The sequence below is a fragment of the Heptranchias perlo genome, chromosome 14 (genome assembly GCF_035084215.1).
Source record: "Heptranchias perlo isolate sHepPer1 chromosome 14, sHepPer1.hap1, whole genome shotgun sequence".
Taxonomy (NCBI): domain Eukaryota; kingdom Metazoa; phylum Chordata; class Chondrichthyes; order Hexanchiformes; family Hexanchidae; genus Heptranchias; species Heptranchias perlo.
In genome coordinates this window covers 60,195,806-60,211,749 of record NC_090338.1, presented here as the reverse complement: position 1 = coordinate 60,211,749, position 15,944 = coordinate 60,195,806, and the positions used below count along the sequence as shown (strand labels likewise).

At 44.3% G+C, this 15,944-nt stretch overlaps 1 protein-coding gene across 1 annotated transcript; it reads right to left on the bottom strand.

Annotated features, from left to right (window-relative positions):
* Nucleotides 1-1,157: 1,157 nt before the first annotated feature.
* LOC137332566 (actin-1-like) lies at nt 1,158-2,689 on the bottom strand. The gene has a single exon (XM_067996486.1). The coding sequence runs from the start codon at nt 2,557-2,559 to the stop codon at nt 1,432-1,434; it is 1,128 nt and encodes a 375-aa protein (XP_067852587.1). The 5' UTR covers nt 2,560-2,689; the 3' UTR covers nt 1,158-1,431.
* Between the last annotated feature and the right edge of the window lie 13,255 nt (nt 2,690-15,944).

The following is a 15,944-nucleotide window of genomic DNA, read 5'->3' as shown; positions in this document are numbered from 1 at the left end:
TGGAAAATGTGAGGTTATGCACTTTGGCAGGAAAAATCAGAGAGCAAGTTATTTTCTTAATGGCGAGAGACTGGAAAGTACTGCAGTACAAAGGGATCTGGGGGTCCTAGTGCAAGAAAATCAAAAAGTTGGTATGCAGGTGCAGCAGGTGATCAAGAAAGCCAACGGAATGTTGGCTTTTATTGCTAGGGGGATAGAATATAAAAACAAGGAGGTATTGCTGCAGTTATATAAGGTATTGGTGAGACCGCACCTGGAATACTGCATACAGTTTTGGTCTCCATACTTAAGAAAAGACATACTTGCTCTCGAGGCAGTACAAAGAAGGTTCACTCGGTTAATCCCGGGGATGAGGGGGCGGACATATGAGGAGAGGTTGAGTAGATTGGGACTCTACTCATTGGAGTTCAGAAGAATGAGAGGCGATCTTATTGAAACATATAAGATTGTGAAGGGGCTTGATCGGGTGGATGCGGTAAGGATGTTCCCAAAGATGGGTGAAACTAGAACTAGGGGGCATAATCTTAGAATAAGGGGCTGCTCTTTCAAAACTGAGATGAGGAGAAACTTCTTCACTCAGAGGGTGGTAGGTCTGTGGAATTTGCTGCCCCAGGAAGCTGTGGAAGCTACATCATTAGATAAATTTAAAACAGAAATAGACAGTTTCCTAGAAGTAAAGGGAATTAGGGGTTATGGGGAGCGGGCAGGAAATTGGACATGAAGCTGAGTTCGGATCGGTCAATGCCCTGTGGGTGGCGGAGAGGGCCCAGGGGCTATGTGGCCGGGTCCTGCTCCGACTTCTTGTGTTCTTTAGATTTGTGGTTGGGATCAGATCAGCCATGATCTTATTGAATGGCGGAGCAGGCTCGAGGGGCCGATTGGCCTACTCCTGCTCCAATTTCTTATGTTCTTATGTTCTTATGTGTAGTTCGGTATATCCAGGGCCATCAGGGGATTTTTAGCATAGTGGAGCTTTCCTCATTAGTTGCCCAGGGACAATGACAGTTGGGGCCTGTCAAGTTACTCCATGGCACGCTGTGAAGTAAATAAGAGGTTGACTAAGGGAAGTGGAGAGGAAATGGTTAAATGCAAAGGTATAAACTTCTGAACCAATGTGGTTATTAACCATACGGCCTGACAATGAAAAAAAGGCCCAAAACAAGTTTACAGGTTCATTTTACAAGTTAGTGACTCTACTACAGATAGCTCTTTTATGCTCAATTGTTTGTCTACCATACAGGGTTGGCTCCATTTGTACAAAGCAAAGGTGCCAAGGAATATAACCAAACCAGAATTACCCGCAAGAAATATTAATTCCAAATCTTTTGTTGATTTGACCAACGCTCAAGATATCGTGAGCTATGAACTAGTATTTGATCACATACATTTTAAAATTTGATCGCTATAGTCACACTTTGGGACAAACAGTTTTTAAAAACATCTCTTGTTCACCACAGATGGCCCAAAGTCATTGTAATCATTGAGAGTGATCCACATATGTTTGAAGGATGCCAAACTGGTTAAGATTGAGGCTCCCATCCAAACAGAATAGTTCCTTTCTGGCGGGGCGATGACTTTGACTTGTACTCCACTGGGTATATGCAGCTTGATCTCTTTGAGCAAACGTTCCTCCATTCCTGGGAAGAGGGTCGAGCCGCCACATAGTAACATGTTGCTATACAGTTCTTTATGTAGCCTTTGCTCACATTTTGCAATACTGCTTAACATAAGCCTGTGAACTCCAGTTTCCTTCAATCCAGTACTCTCAGGCGTAAAAAACAACTCCGGTGCTCCAGAGAGCTCACTTTCGATCACAATCTGAGTACCATCTGGCATCTTGTACTCACGTTGGATTTCTTCAGCTGGTTTCTTGCTCTCCAGTTTAGGATCAAGGGCAACGTAGCACAGTTTTTCCTTGATATCCTGGACAATCTCTGTCTCCATTTTTTCAGCAAAAGAGCGCCCATTCTCCAACATGAGCTGCCAAAGATTTTCAGTGATATCACTTCCCGCCAGATTAAGCCTTTTTACAGCATCTGGAAGGTAATAGCCCTCATAGATAGGCACGGCATCAGTTACTCCATAGCCACTATCCAAGACTACGCCTCGAGTACGGCCTGATGTATAAAGTGCTAATGTGGCTGGGATAGCTACAAACATCGCTGGCACAGAAAAACCTTCAAACATGATTTCAGCCATCCTTTCTCTGTTAAAGAAAGGAGTCAATGGGGCAGCAGTCAGCAAAATTGGCCTCTCTTTGGATTTCACTCGAAGTTCAAAGCCATATATATATCTCCAGATCATCTCCATCTCTTCCCAAGAGGTCACTATGCCACGCTCAATTGGATACTTCAAAGACAAGACATCTCTTCTGGCTTGGGCTGCTTTGCCAACATAATAGTCTTTTAGGTTGGCATTACGTGACCCCTTTGTAGCTTTGGAGCAGCCCACAACGGATGGTATGACTGATGTAGGGATGCTGTCACCAACTATCCCAGATTTGCAGAACCCAGATCCATTGTCAATGATCACAGCAGGATTAGCCATCATTTTGATCATGTTACCAAACACACGATAACGTGCAAATATGTTGAGAGAAGGCACTCGTTGATTTTGAATTTCTACAAACTGGTGGGAGGGGGGTTATCAATTAATATTTGCTTCCTCTGCACAGGCAACTACAGTCAGTGCAGTCACTGCTTAGGGGGAAGGGGTTAAGCAGCTCAGATTATTACACCAACGATGATGCCACAATGGGCAGCCAGATGATCAGGGAAATGAGCCGCTTCAATATTACCTGACACCCACCTCACGCATGAGCTATGTTACAGCTGCATGAGTTTAAATATACCAATATACCATGTCCAATTAGAGTAGAAAAGCACAACCAACAGAACTTGAATTCATGAATACAGCACTATCTATCACACAATAAAACATCAGTAACATTTAAAGTCAGTAACAAGAGTATTCTAGAATGTGCTTATTGGTACTATTTATTATGCAAATATTTACAGAGAATTATATATTAAAAAGTATGCATAAATCATATAATGGGCTGACAGCCATATTAAACATGATCTAATTCAGAATATATTTCAAATAAAAATGAGAAAATAAACTAGTTACTTTATTGACCTTTCTGAACCAATTGATAATCAATTGCTGACTGACTGCCTGTTGTTCTGGATTTGTCATAAATTCAAGCTCACATTGGAGTGTTATCAATACTGACTGACTGATATTAGGCTGTGATTGCTGCTCATTGATATTAGACCTAATTTTAGTTTGGGATTGTCACTCATTGATATTTGAGGTACTGATACACAGAGATTGAAATTGAATGCACTTTTAAATTGGAAAGTCATACAGTAATGTAGGATGTCTGGTTAAATTAGAATTATCACTTATTGCTACTAGATATTCTCTTACAATGACACTGTCAATGATTCATTGAAGAGAATCAATTGAAGGGAAAAATTTGCAGGGCTATGGGGAAAGAGCAGGAAAATGGGACTAATTGGATAGCTCTTTCAAAGAGCCGGCACAGGCACGATGGGCCGAATGGCCCCTTCCTGCGCTGCACCTACTGTGATACTATGATTCATGTTCAAACATCTGTTCGACTGGGATTGTATTTGACTGATTACAGTAGGATTGCCACTAACCAACTGGATTAGGCTATTATTGCTACTGTCTGACTTTAGATCTTCTGTCAGACTGACATTGTCCCTATCACTAGATCTATTGCCACCACGTAAAATTAGACATTTTAGACTATAGTTATATCTGACCAGAGTGACAGTAAGATTGTTACTCGTTGACCTTTAACTTCCTGATAAACTGGAACTAAACTGGTTGATGTTTGGCATCCTGTCGCACTGGGACTATCGTTCACTACTGTGGGACTGGCTTTCCAGGAGGGATTGTTCCTGATTAACAGAACATATGTTACATTGGGATTATCACTCACTGATCACAGTCCTTCTGTTATACTGTGATTGTCCCTGATTTATCTTAGAATGCCTATTAGATTGGGGTTGCCACGCACGCACGTCAGACCTCCTACTGGATTGGGACCGTTACAACAAAGCTGCCAACCCTCACGCCTTTTTTTTGCGCAAACTGAGCCTCAGCGTTTCGGGCCTCGGCCCTGGCCTTGTGCACGCGGCGCCAGCCAAATTGATGACGCACACAATCATCTCTCCTGCGCACGCGCAAGAAGAGGCTGGTTGCCAAGTGCAGCGATCGGGGCCGAAAGCCGCCTGGGGCCTGTGCGCGCGCCGTTTTCAAAGCCTCATTGAACGGTTGCTGGCAAGTATGAAGAAATCATATTTAAACATTTGTGATGATCGACTAACCATTTTGAAAACGATTCTGCCGTGCTTTTCCGTACGATGTAAACTGATGACAATTTACTTGACCCAATCAATCCTCGCGTTAAATGATAAGAGCCCCCCCGCATCACGTGACGCAGGCGACAGGACTCAGTCACAGTGCAGCACAGCCTTACGGTTCCCAGCGAATGAAGCAGTTTTTTCTCTAGCTGACAGAAATATAATACTCTGACAATTGTCAGGCCTTTTTTTGTTAAACCTGCAGGGGTGCAAATGAGTTGCCCCAGTATCACCAGACGGGAGCAGAAAACATTGGGCCAAAACTTGCTGGAGGGGGGCATCTCACGGTGTACCCCATTAGGTGCACTTATTTCCTGCACCCTCCAGCTCAAAGAATTTTTGCGCCGTAACTTGCTGGAAGTGCGAGCTGATAACAGCGTGGCGAAGATAAAGTGGGATCTGGGATCTTAGTGAACGGTGGGGCCAAATGTGTATTCCCTTTAACCAATGAGATCTAAGGATTGAGAAATAAATGGAGGAACGACAGAGAAGGAGGATGAATTAGAGTCAAATCAGGTACAGAAAGAGAAATAAAGAATGGGAAAGAAAGATTGGATTAAGAGAGAGAGAAAAAAGAGACAGAAAGGAAAAATAAGAAAAAAATTTAAAGTTTGACCTTTGTTAATCACATTGAGCGTACAGCACATTAAGAGGCCATTCGGCCCAACTGGTCTATGCCGGCATTTATTCTGCACACGAGCCTCCTCCCTCCCTACTTCATCTAACCCTATCAGCATATCCTTCTATTCCTTTCTCCCTCGTGCTTATCTAGCTTTCCCTTAAATGCATCTATGTTACTTTTTTTAATTCATTCATGGGATGTGGGCGTTGCTGGTAAGGCCAGTATTTATTGCCCTTGAGAAAGTGGTGGTGAGCCGCCTTGAAACGTATAAAATTCTGACAGGGCTAGACAGACTGGATGCAGGGAGGATGTTTCCTCTTGCTGGGGGGGTCTAGGACACTGGGTCACAGTCTCAGGATATGGGGTAGGACATTTAGGACTGAGATGAGGAGAAATTTCTTCACTCAGAGGGTGGTGAACCTGTGGAATTCTCTACCATAGAAGGCTGTGGGTCTGGAGTCACATATAGGCCAGACCAGGGAAGGACCACAGGTTTCCTTCCCTAAAGGGCATTAGTGAACCGGATGGGTTTTTACAACATTCCGGTAGTTTCATGGTCACCGTTACTGATACTAGCATTTTTATTCCAGATTTTATCTAATTAACTGGATTTAAATTCCCCAGCTGCCGTGGCGGGATTTGAACTCATGTCTGCGGATTATTAGTCCAGGCCTCTGGATTACTAGTCCAGTAACTTAACAACAATGCTACCATACCCTATATAGTTTCCTTAACTACTCCTTGTAGTAGCGCGTTCCACATTCTTACCATTCTTTGGGTAAAAAAGTTTCTATTGGATTTATTAGTGACTATCTTCTATTTATGACCTCTAGTTTTGGACTCCCCCACAAGTGGAAACATTTTCTCTATGTGTACGCTATCAAATCCTTTCATAATCTTAAAGACCTCAATCAGGTCACCCCTCAGCCTTCTCTTTTCTAAAGAAAAGAGCCCCAGCCTGTTCAGTCTTTCCTGATAAGTATATCCTCTCAGTTCTGGTATCATCCCCTTGTGAATCTTTTGTGCACCTTTTCCAATGCCTCTAACCTTTTTAATAATATGGAGACCAGAACTGTGCACAGTACCCAAAGTGTGGTCTAACCAAGGTTCTAGACAAGTTTAACATAACCTCTCTGCTTTTCAATTCTATCCGTCTAGAAGTGAACCCCAGTGCTTGGTTTGCCTTTTTTATGGCCTTGTTAACCTGCGCCACTACTTTTAGTGATTTGAGTATCTGCACACCGAGATCCCTTTGCTCCTCTACCCCATTTAGACTTATTATCCAAGCAGTATGTAGCCTCTTCTTCCTACCAAAATGCACCACCTCACACTTATCTATATTGAAATTTATTTGCCAATTACACGCCCATTCTGCAAGTTTGTTAATGTCTTGTATTTTGACGCATTCTTTGTATTAACTACACCCCCCAATTTGGTGTCGTCCGCAAATTTTGAAATTGTACTTCTGATTCCTGAGTCCAAATCGTTAATGTAAATTGTGAACAACAGTGGTCCCAACACCAATCCCTGTGGAACACCACTTCCCACCTTTTGCCAGTTTGAGTAGCTACCACTCACACCTATTCTCTGTTTTCTGTTTTGTAGCCAGCTTGCTATCCATCCTGTTACCTGTCCCCTGATTCCACATACTCTGACCTTAAGTGATGACACAAAATGTACTCTGGGTGGGGGACTTCAATGTCCATCACCAAGATTGGTTCGGTAGCACCACTACTGACCAAGCTGGCCGAGTCCTGAAGGACACGATGGGCCGAAGGGCCTCTATCCGTGCTGTATGACTCTATGACATAGCTGCCAGACTGGGCCTGCGGCAGGTGGTGAGCGAACCAACATGAAGGAAAAACTTACTTCACCTTGTCCTCACCAATCCACCTGTCGCAGATGCATCTGTCCATGACAGTATTGGTAAGAGTGACCACCGCACAGTCCTCGTGGAGATGAAGTCCCGTCTTCGCACTGAGGACACCATCCAACGTGTTGTGTGGCACTATCACAGTGCTAAATGGGATAGATTCAGAACAGATCTAGCAGCTCAAAACTGGGCATCCATGAGGCGCTGTGGGCCATCAGCAGCAGCAGAATTGTATTCCAGCACAATCTGTAACCTCATGGCCTGGCATATTCCTCACTCTACCATTACCAACAAGCCAGGGGATCAACCCTGGTTCAATGAGGAGTGTAGAAGAGCATGCCAGGAGCGTCACCAGGCGTACCTAAAAATGAGGTGCCAACCTGGTGAAGCTACAACACAGGACTACATGCATACTAAACAGCGGAAGCAACATGCTATAGACAGAGCTAAGCAATTCCACAACCAACGGATCAGATCAAAGCTCTGCAGTCCTGCCACATCCAGTCGTGAATGGTGGTGGACAATTAAACAACTAACGGGAGGAGGAGGCTCTGCAAACATCCCCATCCTCAATGATGGCGGAGTACAGCACGTGAATGCAAAAGACAAGGCTGAAGCGTTTGTAACCATCTTCAGCCAGAAGTGTCGAGTGGATGATCCATCTCGGCCTCCTCCCGATATCCCCACCATCACGGAAGCCAGTCTTCAGTCAATTCGATTCACTCCACGTGATATCAAGAAACGGCTGAGTGCAATGGATACAGCAAAGGCTATGGGCCCCGACAACATCCCAGCTGTAGTGCTGAAGTCTTGTGCTCCAGAACTAGCTGCGCCTCTAGCCAAGCTGTTCCAGTACAGCTACAACACTGGCATCTACCCGACAATGTGGAAAATTTCCCAGGTATGTCTTGTCCACAAAAAGCAGGACAAATCCAATCCGGCCAATTACCGCCCCATCAGTCTACGCTCAATCATCAGCAAAGTGATGGAAGGTGTCGTCGACAGTGCTATCAAGCGGCACTTACTCACCAATAACCTGCTCACCGATGCTCAGTTTGGGTTCCGCCAGGACCACTCGGCTCCAGACCTCATTACAGCCTTGGTCCAAACATGGACAAAAGAGCTGAATTCCAGAGGTGAGATGAAAGTGACTGCCCTTGACATCAAGGCAGCATTTGACCGAGTGTGGCACCAAGGAGCCCTAGTAAAATTGAAGTCAATGGGAATCAGGGGGAAAACTCTCCAGTGGCTGGAGTCATACCTAGCACAAAGGAAGATGGTAGTGGTTGTTGGAGGCCAATCATCTCAGCCCCAGGACATTGCTGCAGGAGTTCCTCAGGGCAGTGTCCTAGGCCCAACCATCTTCAGCTGCTTCATCAATGACTTTCCCTCCATCATAAGGTCAGAAATGGGGATGTTCGCTGATGACTGCACAGTGTTCAGTTCCATTTGCAACCCCTCAAATAATGAAGCAGTCCGAGCCTGCATGCAGCAAGACCTGGACAACATCCAGGCTTGGGCTGATAAGTGGCAAGTAACATTCGCACCAGATAAGTGCCAGGCAATGACCGTCTCCAACAAGAGAGAGTCTAACTACCTCCCCTTGACATTCAACGGCATTACCATCGCCGAATCCCCCACCATCAACATCCTGGGGGTCACCATTGACCAGAAACTTAACTGGACCAGCCATATAAATACTGTGGCTATGAGAGCAGGTCAGAGGCTGGGTATTCTGCGACGAGTGACTCACCTCCTGACTCCCCAAAGCCTTTCCACCATCGACAAGGCACAAGTCAGGAGTGTGATGGAATACTCTCCACTTGCTTGGATGAGTGCAGCTCCAACAACACTCAAGAAACTCGACACCATCCAAGATACAGCAGCCCGCTTGATTGGCACCCCATCCACCACCCTAAACATTCACTCCCTTCACCACCGGCGCACTGTGGCTGCAGTGTGTACCATCCACAGGATGCACTGCAGCAACTCGCCAAGGCTTCTTCGACAGCACCTCCCAAACCCACGACCTCTACCACCTAGAAGGACAAGAACAGCAGTTACATGGGAACAACACCACCTGCACGTTCCCCTCCAAGCCACACACCATCCCGACTTGGAAATATATCGCCGTTCCTTCATCGTCGCTGCGTCAAAATCCTGGAACTCCCTTCCTAACAGCACTGTGGGAGAACCGTCACCACACGGACTGCAGCGGTTCAAGAAGGCGGCTCACCACCACCTTCTCAAGGGCAATTAGGGATGGGCAATAAATGCTGGCCTCGCCAGCGATGCCAACATCCCATGAACGAATAAAAAAAAAACTCTATAATGTCGTACCTCATCGAAGGTATTTTGAAAATCCAAATATATTACATCAACTGCATTACTCTTGGCTACTCTTTCTGTTACTTCTTCAAAGAATTCAATAAGGTTGGTCAAGCATGACTTTCCCTTTTGAAATCCGTGCTGACTACTCTGTTATATTTTCATTTTCTTGATGTCTTTCTATTACATCTTTTGAGTAAAGGTTCCATTATCTTTCCTACCACCGACGTTAAGCTAACTGGTCTATAGTTCTCTGGACTTGTTCTATCTCCCTTTTTAAATAAAGGAATAACATTAGCTGTTAATTCTCGAAGAACAATTGACCACATGCAGGAATGACATTGAACAGTTTAAATAATGCCTCAGAGAGGTTGATTGGCATTGCATTAATAATTATCATGTCGTTAAAAGGGTACTTGCGTTTAATTACCAGACATAACTTTCTGTGGCAAATCTAGCAAATTCTTAAAAACAACAGGGAGGCTGAGGGCGAGATGCAGTTTGTGCGATGCAAATGGCGGAGCGGCGTAAATCAACCAGCAAGTTCTGGAGATCTGCAATTCACTGCACATTTTTTAATCCCCTGAACTTGCTGGCTGATTTGCACATTAATAATGGCGTGCGCGTTAATGCGCTGTTATTTTTCCAGCAAGATCTGGCCCATTAAGGCATGTGTCGTAGGGCACCACAAATAGGCTAAACAGCAATAATACCTATGCACAATACAGCACCATCACACAAATAATAATTAAATCATAATGTGATTGTAAATGTCAATTATCCTCTCTATACCCTGCGGTGCCCACCGGTTGCGGAAGGCCTCAAGCATAATGGTGGACACGGCACGCTCCCTCTTTACAGCCACCTGGGCATGGACAACGCCGCGGAAGAGAGGCAGAAAAGTGAGGGAAGATGCTCTTGGCCGAAATGAGGTAACAGCATGAAATTCTTCCATTTCCCTCCCAAGCCCAGTGACTAATGCGCCAACCAGTAATTTTTTTTTCCACACCCAATCATACAAATTAAACCAAATTAGACCAAAGTGCTATTGTCCACATCGACCGTGCACTCCAGTCCCTGCGGCACCCATCGGTCGCAGAACGCCTCAAGCGTACCGGCAGACACCTCGTACCAAACAGATCTCTCTCTTCCTTTTTGTGTTGCTTCTAGCAATACTGACCCCGATAGCTGTCTGCATACTGGAGGTGGGAACTCTCGTCACTGATAAAAAATCCTCAAATTCAAAATAATTAAAAGGAATTTAACTTATTCATTTGTCTTGAAGCAGTGGCCTTAGCCACAGGCCTACATTTGCTTTTTATTTGTTAGTTGTATGTTGCTTTTTGAGTTGTCACCCTTTTCAGAGTTTTTTAGGTTGGTGTGTATCGTTACTGATTGACATTACACTTGACATTAAATCCCCTGTTAGATTGAAACTTTTGCTGATTGACATTGAACCTTCAGTTAAATTGGGATTTGTTACTAATTGAAGTTATGAGGGCCGGTTTTACTCTGCCTAATGCCCTGTCAGTTTTGGGGGCATTTGGGAGAGGAAAAATGGGCCGAGACCTGTAGCCTACCTGCTGAAGGGCAGAAAGCTCTCGCCTAAAACAAATAGGAGTAGTTAAATACAATGCAAATGCCATGAAGTGATGCAATAATGACTTCTGCACCATTTTCTGGAGATTCCGCTGGGTAAATGCCTGTTCCAAAGGTTGCCCATGGAAATTGGGCATTAGAGGTTGTGGGGCTGCCCTATCAGATTGGAGAATCAGAAAAGGGGCAGCCAGCAACATCCACTCATCTCAGGTGAGTAAATGATATTAATTATTCACTACAGTGAGTGGGGGAAGAGGGTGGAGGCCATTTTGACTGCTGTTCATGCACAACAACGTGATAGAGGTAGGGTAGACATAGAGAAGATGTTTCCACTTGTGGGGGAGACCAGAACCAGGGGCCATAAATACAAGATAGTCACTAATAAAGCCAATAGGGAATTCAGGAGAAACTTCTTTACCCAGAGAGTGGTTAGAATGTGGAACTCACTACCACAAGGAGTAGTTGAAGCAACTAGCATAGATGCATTTAAGGGGAAGCTAGATAAGCACATGAGGGAGAATTAATAGAAGAATATGTTGAAGGGGTTAGATGAAGAAGGTTAAGAGGAGGCTCATGTGGAGCATAAACACCGGCATGGACCTGTTGGGTCTAATGGCCTGTACATTCTATGTAATTCTATGTAACAACTTTACTTCAAGTATGATATTCATGAGAAACCTTACCTGTACTGGGAGCACACCTCCTTTGATACTAATGAACCGACCTTGCAAATACCTAGAAGGTCACTGCTTACACGTGTCAATGCGCCTCCAGTGGAACTTTTACCCTTATCAGTGGAACTCCAGTGGCGTTGCTCGTGGTTAATTGGAAACGCTGACTTATCAATGGATGCAACCCTAGGATGAGAGCACTGGAATTTCAGTCTAGATGATTGTAAACACTGAGATTGGTTCCTGGCACCTGGGAGTTGAGGGGTGTACTAGGGACCAGCAGGTCTGGGGAGGGGACTTGGGAGTGTTTGGGGGCAGAGTCTAGCTGTATTGGGGGTAGCTGGGATCTCGCAGTTTTGTGGGGAGCAGGATCTCACAGCCTTGCGGAAGAAGAGGACATAGCAAAATGGGCCCAAACTTCAGTTGGCTCCATTTTAAGGCTCAGGCCCCAACCCCTCCTCCCTCATATTTCTTTCCATAAGTATTCTTCCCAACTTGTCTGGAGCCCCTTCTGTGCCCTTCGGTACCTTCACCATCACGTTCCTCAACTGGTTCCTGTCTTTATGTTCCTGCCTTAAAGGATTTAAATGTAAATTTTCTGCTTCTGAAAATTAACAGACTAAAAATTGCAGGTTGAGGGTGTGTAATTTTCTGATACAAGCTCTTGATGTGCACCAGGATCACAAAAATAAAAAAGTTAGTGCGTTATTAGTGAGTTAGGATGCAACAGTGAAGCGGTTGTACTAGTGGACTAGCACTCTTGAGGTTATGAGTTCAAATCCCACCATGGCAAGTTATGAAATTGAATTCAATAAATCTGGTAGTTTGTGGGCTAGTACCAGAAAAATATACCATGAAAGCAACCAGAGTGTTGTAAAAATCCAACTGGGAACTCTGCCACCTTACGCAATCTGGCCTACAACTGACTCCAGTCCCACATTTCATGGTTGATGCCCTCTGAAGTGGCTTCGTAAACAGTTACTGCATAGTTCAGTAATAAGGGAAAAATTGGAAAGACGTAGCAGCAATAACCAGAGCATTGTATGCGGCCAAGACATAGGCAATTTCAGCTCATTGACCCTGCAATGTCCTCTTCGTTAACTTCCGATACCCAATTTGGGACAGCTATCCCATAGCTCAGTCAAGCATCAGCCTGACCATTATATTCACAGAATCCTATCTATCACCAACTCTCAGTAGGTCCTATTCCATTGGCAGGATGGATCCACCAGAGGTGTGGGAACAATGGTGTAGAATTGTTCCTGAGAGGTGGACACCATGAGGTCACCACGAATGACAGTGGACACTATGAAGACTCGTGCTTTCCAGTTAACAACATTCTGCTGATAACCACCTACCACCCTCCTCAACTGATAAATCAGTACTTTTTTTAATATTCATTCATGGGATGTGGGCATCGCTGGCAAGGTCAGCATTTATTGCCCATCTCTAATTGCCCTTGAGAAGGTGGTGGTGAGCCGCCTTCATGAACTGCTGCAGTCTGTGTGGTGAAGATATTCCCACAGTGCTGTTAGGCAGGGAGTTCCAGGATTTTGACCTAGCGACGATGAAGGAACAGTGATATGTTTCCACGTCGGGGTGGTGTGTGACTTGGAAGGGAACAGGTGGTGGCGTTCCCACGCGCCTGCTGCTCTTGTCCTTCTAGGTGGTAGAGGTCGCTGGTTTGGGAGGTGCTGTCGAAGAAGCCTTGGCGAGTTGCTGCAGTGCATCTTGTAGATGGTACACACTGAAGCCACGGTGCGCCGGTGGTGGAGGGAGTAAATGTTTAAGGTGGTGGATGGGATGCCAATCAAGCGGGCTGCTTTGTCCTGGATGGTGTCGAGCTTCTTGCGTGTTGTTGGAGCTGCACTCATCTAGGCAAGTAGAGGGTATTCCATCACACTTGTCGAAAACTTGATTACCTATTATACACAATGCATTAACTCCAAACACTTATTTTCAGACAAGTAAGAATTTATTAAAAGAAGCTTGAGCTCAAGGGAAGCTGTGTTCCAAGACAATGGTTGGAACCACCTCTTCGCTGAGCAGATGAAACAGTTAACTTTTATACAGTTCAATTAGTAATGTCTGTCCATCATAGAATATGGGGGTACATGTACACTCTCATTGGTTCAAGTGGTTAGTCAATCAAAAATAGGGAACCCACCCTCTAGGTTCCCATGCCTGTTCAATATCACGAGACAATGTCTGGGGAAAGTGCCTTTCCCCTAAGAAAATGCCTTTATTATCAGTTCTGTTCTCAGTCTCAAGGCTATATGGTCATTCATTTCAGTTAGTCAGACAGTTATCTCATAAGCAGACAATAGCTCTTCTGTGTGTCTTTGCTGGGAACGTGAACACTTTAAGCTTCCCAATATTTTCAGCTGGTTAGCTAACATGGTCAACTTTTATCCATCATGCTTTGCTTCTTTTCTTTGGTTTTAGGGTATTAGGAAATTAATATGTTCAGCTTTATGGTTTAGATGTATTGGAAAGTTAATTTTGGTCAGGCATTCCTTTATGGTTTTCCACATTTCCCCCTTTTGTCCTATATATATATAAAAAAAGGACAATACTCTAATAGAGCATTATTCCACCCAGACGTTCAAACTCCTCCTGTGTCACCCCTACTTGCACCATCAAATTTGTGGGCGCTATATGTGTACCCAGATTGGACATCATAACACAGCAGCATTTGACAAAGCAATAGGCTATAAGAATTATAACAACAAATATGACTAGTCCCTGAACTAGAGAAGTCCCAATAGAACCCAGCCATCCTGTTGCCCAGCCCCAAAGAGTGAATGAAGGCGGTTACTTGAATTTCTCAACTTCCCTTTGGATGTGATCGGCCAAATCAGTAATATTCTCTGAACTATCAGGTATGTAGGTACAACATTTAGATCCAATTAGTGCGCATGTTCCTCCTTTCTCTGCCAATAGATAATCAAGGGCCATACGGTTTTGTAAGGTGACCGTACGAATGGCTATCATTTCTGCGCTTATTTCCTTTAAGGCTTCTGCCGTATCATTAGCAACTATTTCCCAGACATTGGCTAATTTAATAATTTCTCTGGTGGCCATGCTCACTCCCCACCTAGGGAAAGCAATGGCCCAGAATCGGTCAGCCTCAGTAATTACCCTCTTTACTAGTTGCCCAGCAGGATATTGAGGCAGGGATGATGAGTGTCGGATATATGGGATCACATATCCCAAGTAACATGATCCTGTCCATTTTTGAGGCAACCATGGGTATGCCTTGTGGCCACAAATAAAGTAGGTTTCATTATACGCAGTAATTGCAGGGGAATTCTTTATGTTTATTCTATCTATGTAAATTTGGCCACCTGTGCAAGGCTTCCATCTGATGGTACTACTGATGCTGGTTACTGTCATATTTATATACTGAGTGCAATTACTCCATCCCATTACATCACCCCCTACTGAATTCTTAAGGATCAGAAAAGGAAGTTTATGGGTCTGATCGTAATTAGGTTGATACCACCCCCAAAATCTGGTTTCACATTTTATTGTGATTGTGTACTTCTTCCATTGCTTTCTCACAAACATTGTCTTACTTGTTCTCGCACTCATCCAGCCACTATCTCACATTCTGTTCCCATTAATTTCAATTTGATTTATTACCCACTCTGCTATTTCTTGGGAAGTTAGGGGGACTGGTCTGAGTGGAATGCCTCCCTTGGATTGAATTGGGATATGTGAGCACACCCAGCAACTAGAGATACCTTGACGCTTTGCATACATATATGACATGTATAAAAAATACTGATATGCAGTTCCCTTGAAACACGATTGAGTCTGCTTGCAGGAGGGGTTGTAGCAGGTTTTATGCCAGTTCCCGCCCACACGATCAGGCATGCCGAGCCAATTATTCTCATTTGATTTAGAAGTTTAGGACATGCCATGCTGCAACAGTCTCTTTATTATCAGTTTAATTAATCAGTCAGTTTTTTTTGTACGCCACCGCCGGGGTCCTTGTATGGGGATTTATGGGTTAATTAATCAACTACTACGCTTGACCTTTGAACTCGAGATTGAGACCCACCCCTTTATATCCCTTAATCCAAATTTTATCCCTACAATATCCCGTTAGATACTGTACCTCATCTTAACCAGGTTCCCTTCGTGTTGGCCACCAGTCCAGGTGGAAGAGAGGCAGAGCATCTGATAATCCTATCAAACTATGATTGTCTTCCCTTTTACATGCACCTTACCCCAGCGGGTGCTACTCCCGGTACCATTAAGATGTGTTCTTAGTTGAAATCACAGAGACAATGGGGACATTCTCACCCAGACTCTGTTTTACTATCTTTGCCAAACCCTTCATCCTCTGCTTACATTTATTACATGCAATGAAAATCAAGAAGGACATTACAACAAACTGCACTACGACTAATACATGTGAAATTAATCTAATCTGAGGATGGATCTGT

Excerpts from the sequence above, each read along its gene's own strand:
- LOC137332566 (XM_067996486.1), bottom strand. The coding sequence starts at position 2,559 with ATGATCAAAATGATGGCTAATCCTGCTGTGATCATTGACAATGGATCT.